Here is a 19,333-nt window from a genome sequence, read left to right as displayed (position 1 = left end):
GACTTGCTAATTGGACGAAACAAAGTAGCTCTGGGAATTTGTGATGAGCATTTGTGACAATTTTTTTGCCATTTTGTGGACTAGATTTTATTTAAAATGTAATCAAATATGATGCAATAAACTACCCAACAGTATATAAAGTAGTTATAATGATCTCCACATCAACTAACTACAGCATTAAATTACTGCTTACATGTTAAGGCATCTAAAATTCTAATAGTCAGTAATAATAGGACAATAATGTAATATATAACACTAAAAAGGGACATTCTGCATAAGCAATACTTCTACTTAAAAAATCTCGATACTTTTTCCACTGCTGTTTATTTCACACAATACTACTTATTTATTCATACACTAATTTGTTATGACAAATTATTAGGCCCTACATCCTCTATGGGGATTTATAGCAGAGTGTACAGGTATATTATTTTATTTTCTAATTGGCAGCTGTGTCAAGCTCTCCGGTTGGTGAATGCACCTTTTATAGAAAAGTGAGCGTGGTCTATTTTAACAGTCAAATGAAATGAGAAAGATCTTTTCCGTCTGCATTGGCCTGTTCGGTGGCATGCAGGTAACAGCACTATTTGGAAGTGACAGGATCCGAACTGGCCTCAAGCCAGCCTCTGTGTGAGAGAATGGACAGAATGCTGACTATGAGGAACCAGACCCCCCCGAAGAGACAGTGCTATATGTGTGTGTGTGTGTGTGTGTGTGTGTGTGTGTGTGTGTGTGTGTGTGTGTGTGTGTGCGCGCGCGCAATAGCAACTGAGGGAGAGAAAGATGCTGAGATACACAAAGATTTGTATGATAGTCAGATTCTATTCAAATATCTTGCGTTTTCTTCGTAAAGCTCAAGAAAACTTCTTGTATTAGCTGCCCCAAACAGCAACGAGATGCTGGGAAACAGCATCTCATTTCAAAACCCCAGAAATCCTTAAATGCGATGGATGCAAACAGCATGCTCATATTTACCAACCCAACTGGTCTGTGACACTTTACACCTAACACAAAACAAAAGAGAAGAGAGAGGCAACAGATCTCACAGTCCGGTTTTCTGCAGACAGAGTGCTTTCTCACAGAGACAATCTGTGTCCCAATGCTGCACAGTGCAAACTACAGTACATGCAATTGTTTCCATCCTACATACTAAAAATGTATACCCTAGTATTCAGTGTGTAGAAGTAGGTACAAATAAATATTATTATAATAATAAATTTAAAATGTTTTGGTGGTTGACAATTCTTTGTCTCTGTGAGGGAATACAAAACTGTTTTCTTCTCCTGCATCACTATATGCATATTTTTACATACATTTTTGTTGCAGTAGCATTTCTTTAAAAATGTATCAACCACGGAGGTATGGCAAGAGAAAAAAAGAGAGTGAGAATTGGATCTTTTCAGTGGTGTGGTGTGTGTGTCAGTGCATGCATACATTGAGAAAGACCGGCAGCTTGCGTACTGTGTATATATCGTTTCCGCGGTGCTGCAGTGCCCTGTGGCAGGGGGGACAGGGTGTGGTGAGGGGAGGTGTGGGGTAGCAGCTTTTCTTCTTCAGGTGGATCATGACTTTGATCCCTGCAGTAGCCAAATCGTCAAGCCTCCTGCTGCTGGAAGGACACGAACATGCAGTTTCTAACATCTGCTCCGACAGAGGCTTCCCACCCACTCATTTAAGCACATACTGTATGTGTGGGCAGGTACATGTGCGTAGGTCCAGTACATACCCACCCACCTACACACACACACGCGCGCACAAAAACTAAATGCGCAAGGCCTGTGGAGCAAACTTGCCCACGCTTCTGAAAAGAGAAAACACATGCAAACACACAAACCCTATGACACATCCAGACCTCCCACACCCCCGAATAAAGCCTTTGAAAAAGCTTCAGATGGAAGGCTGCAACACTTGGACACCGAGTCAACACCACGTCTGTCTCCGTCTCTTTCCTGTTCAGTCCCCGACCTGCCTCTTCTCCACTCTACCTGCTCCATTCCTCCATCCCACGAGACGCCGGGGAGGCAGATAACCAGTGCCTGCCGTCCCAGCATGCACCACACCTGACAGTAGTTGTGGGAGCCAGTGACCCATGCACCAGACCCTGGTTGCTTTCCAACTGTCAGTCACTGCTCAAAGGATCTCTCATGCATCTCCATACAGGACCCAGGAAACAACAGCTGCTGCCTAAAATAAAGAGTTTCCACACGTTGCTTTATTTATGAAATTCCTGATAGTTATAAATAGCTTGTTTATGCTCTGCTTTACTATTCCCTTTGGATAATGAGTTCAGAGAGGTGAGTGGGGATTTGTGGTGAAATGTTTTCTAAGGAATCTTTTTGGTGCAGTGGCTGAATATACAGCATCAGTGCTGCTGTTCACGATCTATGAATGGATGTCATTTACAAATCGATTCATTGTTTTCTTTGGGGTTCATTTCGCACAGATGGAAATGTAATCATGTCCATTTGCAATGTGATTATATCAGTTATTCAGTCGTTAGCTCATTTATATGATACGTTTATCATACCCATCACATTTTATCTTAATGGATTGTCACAGCAAAGCTCATTGTGCGCAAACAGGAGCTATAAATTAAAGGGTTCTTTTTGTTCCATTGTCTTGTTAAACACTCCAGTCAATTGGTTGCTGATTCTATAAAAAACATTATTGCCAGAAATGTATAGATACTTGAGGGAAAATGCTATTTTTAAAGTATATCTGTGAGTGGGGAGATGACATTTCTGTGTTGCTTCCTCCTGGAGAAGTTATCAGACTGATCTGTATTTTTCTCTATCTGCTGCATGTCATCTGCTCAGTCCTGCTATACGGCACCAGTGGTTCTCTGCTGCCAAAACTCAAGCAACCACATGACTGAAAATCCTCTGAATCTTTGCTGATGGCAAACAATAAAACAGAGAGGGTCCTTTTGTTAACATTTTAGACTGCATCTACAGGCATGAGCATTTTTGAGTTAAGTTTGGTGTTAATATCTATCTCTACATGTCATCCAGGTTTCTAAGAAGGAAAACACAGATGCTTTGTTTCACTGGAGGGGTGGCGCTTGATGAATTGTGCTGCCACTTTGTACTTAGAGAGTATCAGGACACAAGCTGCACAATCGCTTGCATGTGCAGAAAAACACATACACACACACACACATGCATCTATTTTTGGGTAAAGAACTGGTATGCAGGGACTGAATTATAAAGCCATTGATCTGAGCACTATATGGTCAGAGGAGAGGGAGGGGGCAGACAGCACGTTCCACTCCTCCAAGACTCCAACTGCCATTTTACATTACTATTGATCTTTACACTGAGACACAGAGCACGGCATCGATCTTTACACCAACAAGAGCAGAAAAACACATCTGTACCACTTGGGCCCTACACAGCCGCAGGAAGACGGACTGACCGACAGAGCATGCACATGTGAAAATAAAATATTGCACGGACACAAAGACAAAAGATGAGTTCAGACAAACGGACACACAAATTGGGGTGGAAGGACACTTTAATCTGCTGGTTTGACTGCCTGCCTGCCTCTCTGTCTGTCTGTCCCTTTATCTGAATATAGATACTCTTGTGTGAAGTGCTCCGGGGTTTCACTGTCAGTCCTGCAACAACGTGAGTGAGGAAAACTGGTGCATGAGGCAATTAATATTCAGAAACACTCCACTTTTGGTTCATAAGTAGAAGGGGCCGCTCTAGCAAACAGGAAGGGCTCAGGGGAAGATGACAGAGGAATAGATGACGGGGCACGAGGAGGGACAAGATCTGCAGGAGAAATAGAAGAGATAAGGCCCGGGACGTGAGCAAAATACATTAGAGCTCAGTAAGCAGAGGGAGGCTCTAATCTTAGTTTTCAAGGATATTAACATCTTAATAATGACCCATCCGGCCATACATAAAGTGATCAGAGATAGCCATACATGCATTTCTTCAAGCAGAACAAATTAATCTCACATGGTTTGGTGAAATCTAAATTGATAAGAATTAATTATGACAGTGGGGCAGACACAGGTTGAGAGTGATGCAACACCTGTGGATCAAGGTGAATGAATGGAGGGCAGGGAGGGATACTGAATAACATGCTATAGCAGCAACTAGAGGGGAAGCAGACAAAAATACTATAAAATCAGCCAATAAAGACTATTTTATGTGGATCTTTTTTGTAAAGGAATATTCAATAAAAGGCAGCACATAGTTTCCTCCTGTTTAGCCACATACAGGACACAACCGGCAGCTGTGTCTCCGTCCTGCACCGGCACCCACGAAACCCCTACATGACGGAAAACATAATCTATGACCTCATCTGAAACTCACCAAAGTTTGCTGATACTGAAGCGTCCGGTTTTCGGCCTTGTCCTTCACCATTGTCGCAATATCCTCATTAAGACGCCCGACCCCAGACAGGAGTGCAAGATCGCCCGTTGATTAATCGGCGGAGGCGGAGGACTCGTCGCCGCTGCACGCCATCACATGTGTAGTGTGTAACAGGTTTCTTATCACGAGACCCCCTGCACGATGCAAAGCGTGTGTGTGTGTGTGTGTGTGTGCGTGCGTGCATGTGCCAGATGAGAGCTGGCTTTCGTCTCGCAGCAGCGCTGGTGCGGTTTGACTGCAAAACACCGCCTCCCTCCTCCACTCTCACTGTGCTGCTGTCTCTCTCTGGAGTTAGGCCTGTACTAGACTTGATGATGGTTTGTGTGTGTGTGTGTGTGTGTGTGTGTGCGCGCAGGTGCCGGTGTGATAAATGTTAGTTTGGACACATTATCATGGTATGTTTTTTTTATTATTATTATTCTTGGGTGGAATTTCTAAAAGACTCAACTGTCCTTTGCTCCCGATTTGAGTCATCACTGGATGGAATTGTTTTGAGTAATTCACAAGGGCGAGGCTTGTGGTAGGCGGATATATGGCTCTGTCAATGTCATAAAGAAATATTTACAATTGCACTGCAATAGTAAGTGGATAAAGGACGGTGTGTGAGCAGCCGATAGTGACTTTATAGCAGCCATGTTTAAATCTTGCCGTTAGTAGGCTACATCATTCATAGAGGACGTTTAATGTTGAGTGGATTTAGGCTACACTAAATATGCCCTGCTCATATTATCATTTTACCTCATCGCTGTACCTCACCGTCATGCAGCCAAACAGGATGAGTTGTTTGAAGTGAATCGGCTCCAGTGTTTTGTACAATCAGTTTATAATTTCAGGATTCGATTTCAGATAATCTTTCTAAATCCCATTACATTGTTATTAGGCTACCTGTTGTTCTTTTTAGAGAGGTGTTCTTAAAGGGGTACACCAGCAATTTTTATTGCACTTTTCATAAAGATGGGAATCTCACAAAATACACATTTAAAAAGAATCAATACAGCAAGTTCCTAGTATGGGTCAGGCTCCAAAAACTAGATATTATATTTCCCCTCATGCAACTCTGCATGTAAAACCACACAGTCTCTGCCTGTTTATGTATATGTCCATCAACCTCCTCGCCTCATTTTCTTAGACTTTGGAAAGCTCCTTGTAGAGCAACGGAAGACATACAACCGTTTTCGCAGGCTACTCCCAAAGATGAATAAACTGAACATCATGTGCAAGAATTGGTGGATTGGCCCTTTAAAATTCTTGACGTTCTCATGTTGAGGCAATCTGAACTGGAAAAACAGCAACTCTCCAAACAGGCTTTTGCTCTTTTTGAAGAATGGAAGCAATAAGTACTCAGTGCTTTCATGGGGACAATATAAGTGATTATTGGTTGATGGATCGGATAACATGAAGAACAACAAGTGAAGACAATGTAAGGGCTGCAATTTACTTACATTGTTTTTCTGTCATTCTTTCTGTGCTTTTATCCTTCTTCCATCAGTGAGAAAACATTTTCTGATAACAGCCTACAGATGGCTGACAAATTAAAGCAAAAACCTAATGGGAGTGGTCTCTTCCAGCAAGACCCACATCCTGTGGCACAAAGGGTCAATGAATGAGTATGAAAATGATGTGAATCACACATCCTGGCATTCACAGACACCAGAGCTATTCATTCAGCTATTCATCCCTAATAGAGTTCAAAGATATGCATGTTGAAGCTGAGCAAAGGAAAATTGGAGTTGTTCTCCAGGTTCAGTGGTCCAACATCTTATTAGGACACTTTCTGTCGGTTTTTCCTTAATTGTCACCCTTTTAATATGTGTGTGACCACAACAGATTAAGTCAGAATTTATGCATTGCCTTATATTTAGTTGTATTTTACACAGAAGAACCACAATCTTCTACTACTGGCTGCCAAACAGCTCCACAAGGAGTATTTCACAGTGAAGTGCTGTGCTCATGGGCACCACAACAATCACTATTCAGCCTCTTCTGCCATAAAACATGAGAGACTGTATCCAATACTAAAATCTCACACATGTAGGGTTTGTTACGATCTCAGATCATTTCCTTTCCTAAGATGACACATGTATTATAATACTGTGAGCTCATCACTCTGGGCTTTCACTAAAGGCTTTTCAGAGGTGCTACTCACTGGCAACAAAATCTATTGCACTGAAAGATGTGGTGCCAAGAGAGACTCACACCTGAAAGATAACCACTGTTCTAAGGAACCAAACATCCTCCATGCCGTCAGTTGGATGGGAACTTCTAGAAGCTCAGAACTTTCTCAGGCCAAAGCAAATATGCATACTTTACCCATTCGTGTTTAAATGCACCACAGAAACAGCATGACACAAAAGAATTTGAGATTTAAATTGATGACATCACATTAAACAAATTAACTGGTCACAGGCCCGCTGCATTTTAATATAAAACTCTCTGATCCTTTACAGGTTAAAAGACATAATTCCTCTGGGAGTCAAAGCCTCTGACTGGTTGACAGATAAAACAGTCCTGTGCAAGACTGCAACTGATTGGCTGTTGGCAAGGCAACCAGTTCAAAGCGCCTGACCACAGGCACCAGAATGAACCTGGGCCTCTGAAACCACTGAGTGATGGCGGGGAGCACATGACCACGAATACATGTTTTTATTCACAAGTCTCATTCATGTGCTTCAGGTTCACCTTGGGCCTACAGCGTATCCTCACATCATCTCCTTCTCATCTAACTGAGGGACTGGCAGCCCCAAACAAATCAGGGGTACTTTGGCCCCGACAGCAGAGGAACTGGGTGCTCTGCAGCCCCGAGCACACTGACCCACATCTCTCCATCTACACAGGATTCTTTAGATATACCACCCACCTCTGCATGGAGGCCAGTTTGGTACCAAAATACAAGAGGAAAAATAACACGTCTCCAGTCCTGTGTGACATTTAAGAGACATATCAGCGGTTTTCCTGTCTTGAGTGACATGATGAGAAAGCATAAGAAAATTGTCAGATCCCATAATAAAATCATTTAAATCATGTAGATTTGTGAGAATGAAGTGAAGGCTTTTAAATTCATAATGCCATTTAAAGTTAATTCTACCTTTCATTATTAAAAATGGGCCTAAAAGTAATAGTAAAAATAATTTGAATATGACAGTAAACTATATAGGCCTAAATGTGTGCATTTTATTGCAAGGACCTTGAGTCCTTGATACCAACATTAAGATGTACAACCACCTGTGCCCCTTTTGTTTCTCAACAACCATCCCTGTTGGCTACAGGTGACAGAAAATAATGTCGACAGTAACCAAAATATTACACCAGATTACCAGCAAATACACCATTATCCAATCAGACCTTCAATTACTATTTGTCCTTGAGTCAGATATGGAGAAAGTTCAGGAGACAAGCATGGATTTGACACTTTGAAGAGAGAAAAGATCATCATGATCCATGTTGTCAGGACGCAACGTACTTACGATTTCCCCTGAGTCTTCCTTTCTTCCTCCCTTTTCTTTTTTCTTCTCTCCTCCTCGGGCTGCGGATTCAAAACCGTCAGCTGTGTCCCTCCATTGCGCCTTGGCGGAACAATGACTGAAATAAAGGGGCACAAAGCTACAGGTTGTAGCGCGCACTTAATCGATGATGCAACCAGGGTAGCGGATGACTCCCGGGGATCACCCTTGACTCCAGCGAAGGGCAATCTCAAAAGATCCCAGAGACTTGGCTTGTTGCTGATGCGCAATACATATAGCACCGCGCCAAAGTTATCAACACGGCGCGTAATTACCGGTTTTTCGCCACCAGAGCAGCGCACAAGAACAGGCAGCTGCTGGCTGGCTTTGGAGACCAGGAGCGACAACAGCCAGTCGTCTGAGAGCGCGGCTGCATCGGATTGTGAGGCAAAGAAACTGTATTATAAGATGCTACAGTCTCCTCATCGGCTCCAGTTGAGGTGGGAGGGAGACAGCGGGGTACCGGGTGTCGTGTCCGTGATGCAATGCGGGTACCGTCAGTGCCATGGCCCGCAGTTTTCTCCTCGTGTGCAGAAATCCAAGCGCTCCGCTCATTATCTGCGGAGCCGCGGCGCACATTCGTCTTAATTAACGCGGCCGGGACTGTCTGCAGAGATGGGAGGAGAGAAAAAGAAAACATGTGTTAGATGTTCATGCTCTCTCTCTCTCTCTCTCTGCATCATACACTCTCTCTCTCTCTCCTTGTGACAACACACACACACACTCTTGGGGTCTAATATTAGACGTCACGGCACGTACTAACAGCCTGGGCGCAAATAGAGCAGGGCAGGGGCTCAATCAATGTCCAGGCTGGACTGGTGGGAGTGAGCACGTGTGTCTGAAATGAAGCTGGATGGTGCATTCTTGTTTTCTCTTATCCATGTCTTTGAAAGCTATTAGCCCCCCCACACACACCACCAACACACACATTGCAATTGAATTGGAGCGTCACCGCGTCTTCCAGCTGCGCCACCATGGCTTTACAACCCGATGGATGATTGCATGCATCCGGTTGAAACCGCTGGTGCACTTCTCCTCTTGGGTGATAAATATAGCGTGTAGGGCCATTTAACTATCCTCAGATGGGTAATCACGTTGGCAGTGATGTCACCTTGTCCTCCCTGAAATTACCACATGTCTTGTAAGAATAGCCTTCACGAAACAGAGTCAAAATTTAAGTGTAACTATTATAAAAAGTTATAAAATAGACACCTTAGCACAATTTGGTCCATTTCTATAAGGTATATTAACAACCTTCTACATGGTTGTGGATGTCTAAAATCCTAAAAAAACCCCACTAAGTCTAAGTCATGCGTGTGCATTAAGTCACCACAAACAGGTTACACACCCACATGTAGCTTACACAGTCCCACATGCTGTATGTGGCTGCGTAGCTCCCTCTGACACCAATTTTGTGAATTATATGAACCCAAGCTGCTACCTCTATTGGCTGGAGCAAACCTTGACAAAAGGTAAATAGCCTCCAGCAGTATTAACAGGGTTTCAGCTGTGTAAATGGAGTCTTTCACAATAATAAATCATTAACCTTTTTGTCAGCAAGCATGCTGTCCCTTGAACACCGACTCTGGCCAAACCAGAAGCAAAATAACCCTGCTAATATCAATGATATGCCATTTTCAGTCTATAACATTTTGTTATGCTGCGCAGCAGGAAAGTTGGAGCGCATCCTGCTCTCAGGCTAGATAACACTCGCACTTCCCACTAGTGAACGAGAAGGTGGGAAATCAAGTGGTGAGAAGACAAAAAGGACACACAGCTCCTCTACAGTGGACACAGGGCATTTTCCACCTGGCACATTTCTTAATGGAACAAATGTGGATTCATCAGCAGCGGCCAAGCCGGGCATGGCGTTAAGCAGTGAGTAGTGAGCCTAAAAGGTTTTACTTGTGAGGATTTTAATGCTCTTGTTATAAGCTGAACAAGTTGGCTTGTGGCGCCTCAGCTTCAGTGTGTGCTTCTGTGTTCGCCCAGGACTCCTGCTGCTCTGGATGGTAGCCTCTGAGGTGTGGGATGCTGAGACCAAACCCATAGATTTTGTGTGTAATAAAAGTGCCAGGAGGGCTATGAATATTGTGGCAGAGATGGAGAGTGCACTGGTAAGGCTATGATTGTTTCTCTTCCCCAACATTTCTCTCTCTCTCTCTCTTTTTCTCCTGCTGTATATAATCCTACTGTCTGTCTGTTGTTACCTGTAGTCTCCCATCAGTCTGTCTCCCTGTAGTCCACCTATTTGTCCAGCGTCTGTCTCCTGTCTCTTCCATGTCTCCTCCCTTGCAGAGTGGCTGCAATGGCTCGACAACCCTCTCCACACCTCTTCAGCTACCCTGTACCGAGCTTCATGTAGCATCTTGGAAAAACAAATCAGTATGTTGGCACATGTATGAGTCCAAAATCCTCCACCACAATGGAGTTCTTACTTACTTACTTACTATTTTAGTGTTTTTTCTTGTCTTAAATAATATCCTCTTAAAACATCTAATTGCTTTTCTTTATCTGCATGTGTGTTACTGCAGCACCAGGAGAAGAGAGGAGACATAGTTGCATCCTTGAGGCTTCTTATTGAAGGTGTGAAAGTTGTGATGGGCCCAAGCCAGCTAGGATGTGTGGCTTCGCTACTGCAGAGGATGGAGAACAACATCAACAACTACCTGCTCATTCTCACACACCTTCAACTCAATGTAAGTGGCGGCCACAGTGACAAACATGCACACGAGCAGTACTCCCAGGAAGCACTGATTTCGGTGATTTGTTGGTCAAAAGAAATGCACGTTTCTGGATGTCTTGGATACATATAAACATTTATATACCAATACTTCACTGTTAAAATGTCCTACATACATATCAACATAGACAATGAAACATAGGCTTCTAAGAAACTTTAAATTTTGATTTTAACGTCTGGAAGCCTTCTGACCTGCAAATCACCAAGTCAAAGCTAACTGGGCTCACTCTTCGTTGCTCACACACAAACACATCCCAACAAACAGAGCCAAGTAAAATTCATCAGTGTGTTGATGAACATTCACACAAAATGAGTGAAAACGTGTTGATGGGCTTCTCTCTCGCTGGTTTACATCTGAGTCAGAGGCATTATCAGTTTCCTCTAGTGTGGAAATATCCTGGTTTCTGATAAATCTCTGGCTTTCTGGAATAACTGCGACCTGGGAGTGATGATGTTATGCCGTGTGACCCCAAGCCTTCCTTCCTCAGGACAAGAAGAAGATAGCAATGCATACTTTCCTAGTGAGAGAGTGCAAGATGAAAGTCCTGTGATCTGTGTTTTACATAAGTGTTTCTATCAGTATAACGCAATTTTTAAATCTGTGTTGGGTCTTATGTCAACCTCTTTTTCGGTTTAATTTCCAGCCACCTTTTCTTACTTTTGTTCGTGTTCCTTCATTTATTCATTTCTAAAACCATCTTCATTGTTGTGTTTTCTGTTTGGAACAGCAGGGGCCAGTGGTGAGTCCAGCACTGACCTGTGTTCCTCGAAGCACCCAGAGTCTGAGCAGAGTCCTGCTAAACTACAACCAACTGATCTCAGGCAAACTGGAGTGGTTTATGGTTGACCTGGAAGACAGATGCATTTCCCAGTGACGCAAAAACAATGTTCTTCACAACGGTCAACAAAAGAAGAAGAATAAAAATCCACCATAGCAAAGCAGCTGGAGCAATCTGGATTTTCTCCTCATGTTGCTGCCTTTCTCAAAATATGTAAAAAGTCTGCTTTTGTGTAGTGTGATGTGTAGACTTAAAAAGTAGAAATGCACCCTTCTCTACTGGTCATTAAGAGGAACTGCATTTGGAGAGGTAGAGGAAAATGAAAGGCAGGAATGTTTCTGCAAATGATGAGCACCATGGACAAATCAATGTATGATAGGAAGGATGTTTTGTGTATCATTCTACATAGAGATGCTTTAAATTTGATTGCAGGCCTAGAACCAGTACAAGCCTATAATCTGCCAAAAGGCAGGTATATTTTCTTTAGCATACAGGCAGCTTATGTGCAAGTCTCCACTAGATGGAAAATTATTAAAATGCAAATGATTGTTTAATATCAGAGGCTGTCCAGCTTGACTGCCTGACCAGAACCAAAAAGTCAACTTGTTGTCTGGATTCATGTTTTGGTGCCAGATTTGTTTAGTACCTCAATAAGTGATAGGAAGGTCTTGCAAAGAGGCTGAAAACTCACAGCCCATAGCCCTAAAATTGTTTTATTCTTTGTTTATTTTATGTATTAATATTATGCATATAGGGCTATACAGTCACATTTTCTGAATTTAGATAATAATCATAGAGATACCTATCAAAGACACTTATTGAAGACTAACGGAGACTGGAAAGTGTTGATATATACCTTTCTAGTATGAATTTGGTGAGCAGATTTTGTTTATTCTCATTGCACATTTAGATCCAATCCCTGTTTACATTTTTTTTAAAGGCTATTGCTGTAGATGTGTGCATGTTTCTATGTATTACTTTTTTAAAAAATTCCATCTTGGGTGTCTGTGAATTTCTGTATGTACATACCCAGATTTTTCATTTACAGTAAGAAGACATTTTGGCAAGGCTTTATATTGATACAAAGCTGTTTAGGATACAAGACCTTTGAAATATAATATGAAATAAACTCTGATTTCATCCAGTCATTCATTTAATTACTAATTTATATTATTTGGTTAGGTAGGTAGGTAGGTAGGTAGATAACCTAATTTATTTTTAGTTAGGCTATCAATGCATATTAAAAAAAACTGGAGCTATCACAAGTAAACCGTCAACAATTTTTTTTCTCTCCTCTTTATTAGCAGAAAATTAGTAAACCGCCATTAGCATGCTTGCCTGCAGAAGGTGACGTAGAAACCGGTAGGGAAAGTGAATGTTTGGAGGTGAAAGGCGGCTATGGCAAACGCTGGTTGGGTTGAACCTGTCCTTCTCAGTTACCGCCATCCAGCTGCATTTACCTTTTGCTACCGTTAACTTAACCACCATCTCGGAAAAGACTCCTTACCGAAATTGGGAATATCGGAGTGGTGTTCGGCGTGGTCATACCAACTTTACTGTCCATGTTCAACGTCGTTGGAATTGGTGAGTAAGGGAGGGAAAAAAGAATCGTTTCTTGTAAAGAAGACTAGACGGAACTTAAAAAAACAAACAAATATGTCCTCTCAAACCAGTCCTTCCGTTCAGTTTGCACCAGGTTAGCGATTAGGTCGATGTGATAAAATTTAATAATTTTTCCTTATCTGTCAATAAGTTTGTATCATTACTTGGCTCGTCAATTAAATGTTAAATGTCTCAAAAATTGTAAAAAAATAAATAAAAATGCTCATCAGTCTCCTCATCATCTCCACTGCTTGAGATATTTAGTCTACAGTCATTGTAAAACAGAGAAAAGCAGAAACTGTTTTGACAGTTTTCATGACAAAAATTAATGAAGCTATTTTTCAAACTTGTTGACAGCAGTTTTTCAACAGAAAACTAATCCATTAATCAGCTGATTGTTTGACCTTATCCCATTTTCCCATCAGTTGTGTCCATTATGTAATCAGTAAAAACATATTCTTGAATGTGAATTTGCTAACAAAAGTAATGCTACAGGCCTGAGGTAAACATTAGGCTACATTATAAATAAAATGTCCTCCTACCACTTGCAGGATATATAGTGGGTCAAGCAAGGCTGTACCAGTCCATTGCCATGTTCCTGGTGGCCTACTTTATCATCACAATGACTGTGTGTGCCATCTCCACCAATGGTGCCTACTGTATCCTTTACTGCTGAGAGAGACTTGTGCTGTAGAAAGGGATAGTTTGTGTTATTACCTGCAGTAGATGGTGATCAGTTCCTAGAGATTGAAGAAGCAAAAGTTGAAATGAGCACAACAGCAATGACGAAATGCTTTTATGTGTGAAACATACCTTTATGAACCAGAATATACAGAATGTTTGCAGATGGAGACTGAAAGACAGATAGGAAACTTCTCTTCTGGAAACTGTGTTTCTTTACTGTTTGTTTAGTAAGTTTTTTTATTTGTAGGTGTTTAGTGCTATCTTACCTGATGGGTTAGGTACAGCAGTGCTTTTCAGGAAGTGTCAAAAATTATCACTGCAAGAGTTGTCGGTGTTTGCTGTGGAGTGTTGTTTATGGTTGAGAAAATATAGTGCCAAGGGAAACAGGCTGACAGTAAGGTAAAGCGGTGAACATATTCTAAATATAGCACACACTTAAACTGATACAGATTTTCTAGGTGGCTAAAATGCATTTTGCTGCTGACCCTGTCCACAACAGTACACTGCTTTGCTTCCGTGCTGGTACTGATTATTGACAAGTAGCCTACCTCATACAGCCCCACTTCAAAAAAGTCTCATTTGGGTTTCTGTCTGGGATTAAGATTGAATAATGGATTGACAAAAAATGACCCTGCTCATAATTTCTCACCATGATTTGCTTTATCCACAGATGGCACATGTCCCCAGTGGTCGATCTTTATCCGTCTTGGTGAGATACTGTGCCCAGGCTTAGTTGGTTTACACTTTTGAATCTGGAATCAGATATTCCTCACCTTGGAACCACAGACATGATCAGCCGAGCCCTGGGTCCAGAGTTTGGTGGCAGTATTGGGATCATGTTTCTCTTTGCTAATGTGTGCGACGGTGCTCTCTAGATTTTGGGTCTGGTTGAGGCTATCGAGTCTGCCTTTGGTGTCCCAGAAGCTAAGGTCCATTACGATATGATAGGACATCTAGGCTCTTCCTGTGTTTCATTGTCTGCTTGGTGAGACTTGTTGTTTTCATTTTATTTTAATTTTAAAATCAAACTCCCAGTGTGGAACTTTACTCTCCTATTCTGGCAGTGAGAGTAATTACACAAATACGGTTGACGCATGCTCATGACGTATTCCTATGGGTTAGTTTGCCCTAGACTCCTGATCAGAAATAGGTACAGAGACATTTCCGCACTTCCAAGACAATTATCCATTATTGTGGATGAGAGTAAATGTATTAACGGCATAGCCTACTCCAGATATTTTACAAATACGAGCCTGTCCAAAAGCAGTAACATGACATTTGTGTCCTCCATCCCTTTTTTTCTCTCAGCACTCTCCAACGAGGAAAAGTTACTCTAATAGTTATCCATTTTTTTCCTTGCTGTTGACCGCTTTCTTTTTTTGACTGTAATTCTTCCTCTGAACACAGAGTTTCTTTTTTTTATCTGGAGCATCAGTAACTTGATGATGCTTCTGAGGATTTTCTGCCATCAGCTCTGCCATACTCCTAGTTCTCGTAGCCATTTGCCCTTCGCTGCAGTTGCTCCAGAGCCATGTAGAGAGAGTTGAGTCATGGACGTCCAACTCATGTGGCTTAATTGGCTTGACTGTATACAATACAACATTGTCAAAGTATATTAACAAAAACTGTACAATCATAATAAACATAAATAAACAATTCTCAATAATAAACATTCTCCCCAATGGACCTTTTTTGTTTTCTTTTTTTAACAACAGTGGCGGATTGTGGAACTCTCTGCATGGCTCTGGGTTGCCCCCCCCCTTCAGCTCTGACAAACCTGCGCCAGCGTGGGAATGTCACCACAGAAACCACATTTATATATAATACAGATAGATTTACCTGGTAGTGACAGGCTTAATCAGCATTGTGTGAGCTTGAATGTAACAGACATTCATTTAAATGTAAAAGTCCTGCACTCCAGCTTTAAGATATTCTGTCAACTCCTCTCTGGTTTGTACAATTGGAGGGGAGATTTAATTATCTGAGAACCATTTTTTGCTAAATACACAACCATTTAGAATAAAAGGACTCTTAAGTCTAAACCCCTGCTGGCAGCATGTAGAGGCTTATTGTTGATTACACTGCACAATGTAAAGTGTGTTATGCTGTTAGAAATAAACATTCATTACAAATGTGAAAAAAATTAAAATGTGTTCATACTGCAATCATAAAGGGCTATACATAATTAGAATGAAAAAGTTGATCCTCTTCTGACTGTACTCAGTAATTTTCATGGCAGTCTGCCAGTTAGCTAAAGATAGATCAGGAGTGCAGAGTTGCCTTTTTTGCTGCATGGTGCCAAAAGAGGAAAGCTTGTGTAGAAATTCTGGCTTGATGCTGGTGCTAAATGAAGGTCAGGAGATCATTATAACTTGTATCCACTGTAAAGTTACCTACTGAGAACAGTGAATATCCACTAGTAAATCTATGGCTGGTAGATACCTTGTCCTGGGCCAAATTGAGGAGAAATTTGACTTGGATGTGCTAGGGGCTAAATATATAGATATAAATAAATATATATGTAATGTCAGTAGTTCCTAAATTTAATGTTGGCTTGTCATTACAGGTGGAAGCCAACATATATGCCAAAGCTACCTGTATTATCTTCATTAAAGTCATGATAATAAATTAAAATGTGATATGTTTGCATCATTTTTAAAAAATAAGATAATTAACATCCAAACTGGAATTATTAATAACACTATTAACCCAAGTAGTCAAACCCTCAACACCTCTCGGGGTAAATTTAATTTCTTTTGCAGAATCAGTGGAGCAGAGCTCCATAAAACCATCATGCAGATGAAATCATCTAGCTGTTCCTTAGATACAGTCCCTACCACATTTTTTAAAGAGGTCTTAGATTATTTAATTGACGATGTATTAAACATTGTAAATTGCTCTCTAGATTCTGGTATTTTTCCCGATTCATTTAAAACCTTTAAAGCCTTAGGTGACGCCCTTACTGAAGAAGCATGACCTTGACCCCTCAGTGCTGAGCAACTACAGGCCTATCTCAAATCTGCCATTTTTGGGTACGATTCTGGAGAAGGTAGTGTATAAACAATTAAATATGTTTTTACATGAGAATAAGATAACACAATTCATTTCAGTCTCGTTTCAGAAAGGGAAATAGCACAGAAACAGCACTTGTGAAGGTTGTCAGTGACCTCAGGGTGAGCTCTCATTGTAAAAATGTTTCCATTCTTGTACTCCTTGATCTGACAGCTGCCTTTGATACAGTGGACCACAAAATTCTTTTAGATTGTCTTGAGAACTGGGTTGGTATCTCTGGCACTGCCCTGTCATGGTTCCATACCTATCTGACTGGCAGAAGTTATTTTGTCGGTCTTGCTGACCATATCTCAGATAACCTCGATATCCTCTCAGGTAATCCACAAGGTTCCATTCTTGGTCCTTTACTGTTTTGTTTGTACATGTTACCACTTGGAAAAATGATCAGTGATCATGGAGTGAATTTACACTTTTATCTTCTGTCTTAATTGATGTAACAGGGAAAAGTAAGACAGGTCTAGCTTAGAGTAATTTAGCTGACCCCATAAGTTCTTGACATTATAGCTTTAGGTATTTCTCACACATACTTGTCCTCGTCAGGAAGACAACAATTGACTGATTAGTTAGAGACAGTAGCTCAGACGTCAGGCTAGCAGATATCAGTGTTCTCTGGGAATCTTACAAGGTTAAGTCCTACAAGAACTCACTGGCTCCACAGATTAGAGTACAACTCATGGATAGTGAGAGATTCCAATATAACAAAGCATTGGAGTATAAACATCAGATAAATAGTTGTTCTAGGTGAAAGGTGACCTAATAGAGAAACCTACAGGCACTAGGGGGAAGACAGAAACATAAAAGGGACCACAAGATGTTATCCTTCCGATCTGGTGTTGGCATTTGACGTGTTCACATGTTGTGTGCTGGCACTGTATCTCCTCAGCCAGGCTCAATAAACCATGCTATTTTAAGTCTCCGAAACTTCTTCACACCTGAACCTGGCTCACAACAATATCATTTCAACAACTGCTATATTTATCTGTTGCACCAGACAACCCCAAAGCTCTCGACCCCTTAGTGGAATGTCTGTCTTCCATTACACATTGGATGAGTCAAAATTTTCAGAAATTCTTGTGGTTGGCTCTAAACACAGAGACAAGTTATTTCTAATGGATTGAAATACCTGGCTGTGTAGGAAAAATCTGAGTGTCCTTATTGACTCTGAGTTGGATTTTAAATCACATTTTTACAGTGTTACAAAGGTCGCATTTTTTCATTTAAGAAACATTGCCAGAGTTAGACATCACCTTGCCTGGGAAGATGCTAAAAGTTGTTACATGCTTTTGTTTTTTCACGGTTGGATTATTGTTATGCAATTTTTACTGGTATATCCCAAAAATATATATGAATAGGCCACCACTAATTCAAAATGTGGCAGCAAGAGTTTTAAGTAAAACCGGAATAAGTGAACACATCACTCCAGTTTTAGCTTCTCTCCACTGGCTTCCTGTAGCATTTAGAATTGATTTTAAAGTTCTTTTACTTGTTTTTAAAGCACTTCATGGTTTAGCACCTTCTTATCTATCTGACCTTTTATCGAATGTTCCAACTCGCTCTCTCAGGTCCTCTGAGGCTGGTCGTCTTAATTTCCCAGAAATGAACAGTAAAACGTTTGGTGAAGCAGCTTTCTGTTATTATGCACCATGGCTTGGAACAAACTCCCATTACAAATAGGGGTGGGGGAAAAAATCGATACAGCATAGTATCGTGATATTTGCTATGGCAATTCTGTATCGATACACAGACGCCAAGTATTGATATTTTATTATATAAATTGCAGATGGGAGTTTTAACTTTTTGGTACTAGAATAATAAAATCTATTGCTTTTTTAGTCCACTAGAAAACTTAACAGGACCAAATAGAGGTCTGAAAAAGTGATATGAACAAACAGAGAAATGTATCTTTTTAGATAAATAGATGTTGACAAAGTTTGACTTTAGGGACCTAATTGGAAGTTGGAAAAAGGTAATAAATTGCAATATATCTTAATATATTTAAAATCGCAATAAAATCGAATCGTAACATAAATATCGTGATAATATCGTATCGTGGGGCCTCTGGTGATTCCTACCCCTAATTACAAATAAAAGAAGCAACCTCTCTTGATAGTTTTAAGAAACAGCTCAAGACCTACTTTTATGACTTTGCTTTTTACTGATTATAGTTATTCTTTTGCTTTTATCTATTTTATACCTTTATATTGTATTTATTTGGGCTATCTATTGCTTAAGAGTCTGAAACCTTACTTGAAAGTTTTCAAATGTGATGGTCGGGCATTTTATAGGTTTTAATTATCAACATATTTGAACAATGTCGGCCCTGTATGATAAAAACAGCCTTTGTAATATTAGGTCTTATTTGTTAACTCTGGACTTTAATTATTTAAGCAGACGATATAATGCATGATGAATTACTGACCTGGAAATACCTGTTGTCTGTACAAATTATCCCAGGTATGTGTGAATGATCAAACCTCCCGTCACTCCTTCCAGCCAATTATACAGTAGACTACAGTACTGGTGACATGATGAGTTTTTGCCACAATGTTCTCATACAATCTTCTTACA

At 40.9% G+C, this 19,333-nt stretch overlaps 3 protein-coding genes across 5 annotated transcripts in view; 2 read left to right on the top strand and 1 right to left on the bottom strand.

The window, feature by feature from the left end:
• clcn2a (chloride channel, voltage-sensitive 2a) overlaps positions 1 to 10,159 on the bottom strand; it is a 44,484-nt gene extending 34,325 nt beyond the window's left edge. The window contains 2 exon segments of the mRNA XM_038718028.1: positions 7,850 to 8,492; positions 10,096 to 10,159. The gene's annotated coding sequence lies outside the window, so the exon portion shown is untranslated.
• thpo (thrombopoietin) lies at positions 9,449 to 12,551 on the top strand. 3 transcript variants are annotated; one of them, XM_038718034.1, is made up of 5 exons: positions 9,449 to 9,763; positions 9,878 to 10,002; positions 10,184 to 10,270; positions 10,420 to 10,584; positions 11,357 to 12,551. In XM_038718034.1, the coding sequence occupies exons 1-5, from the start codon at positions 9,751 to 9,753 to the stop codon at positions 11,501 to 11,503; spliced, it is 537 nt and encodes a 178-aa protein (XP_038573962.1). In that variant the 5' UTR covers positions 9,449 to 9,750; the 3' UTR covers positions 11,504 to 12,551. The 3 variants fall into 3 exon arrangements, with proteins under 3 accessions (XP_038573962.1, XP_038573961.1, XP_038573960.1); XM_038718033.1 differs by having other exon boundaries at positions 10,102 to 10,284; positions 11,360 to 12,551; XM_038718032.1 differs by having other exon boundaries at positions 10,102 to 10,284.
• A 180-nt stretch (positions 12,552 to 12,731) lies between these two features.
• Positions 12,732 to 19,333, top strand: part of per2 (period circadian clock 2) — a gene marked incomplete at its 3' end in the record, with an annotated part of 50,654 nt that continues 44,052 nt past the window's right edge. The window contains 2 exon segments of the mRNA XM_038718022.1: positions 12,732 to 12,991; positions 13,561 to 13,668.

The sequence above is a fragment of the Micropterus salmoides genome, unplaced genomic scaffold, assembly GCF_014851395.1.
Source record: "Micropterus salmoides isolate LMB-PRFRI ecotype aquatic unplaced genomic scaffold, ASM1485139v1 Ms_hic_scaffold_14, whole genome shotgun sequence".
Lineage (NCBI taxonomy): Eukaryota > Metazoa > Chordata > Actinopteri > Centrarchiformes > Centrarchidae > Micropterus > Micropterus salmoides.
Note: the sequence above shows the minus strand (reverse complement) of the source record. Positions and strands in the feature narration are given on the sequence as shown.

What these genes read in the sequence shown, in the direction of transcription:
- thpo (XM_038718032.1), top strand. An exon ending in CAGAGATGGAGAGTGCACTG is followed by an intron (nt 10,003 to 10,101) that starts GTAAGGCTATGA and finishes TGTTACCTGTAG; the next exon opens with TCTCCCATCAGTCTGTCTCC. An exon ending in TCACACACCTTCAACTCAAT is followed by an intron (nt 10,585 to 11,356) that starts GTAAGTGGCGGC and finishes TGTTTGGAACAG; the next exon opens with CAGGGGCCAGTGGTGAGTCC.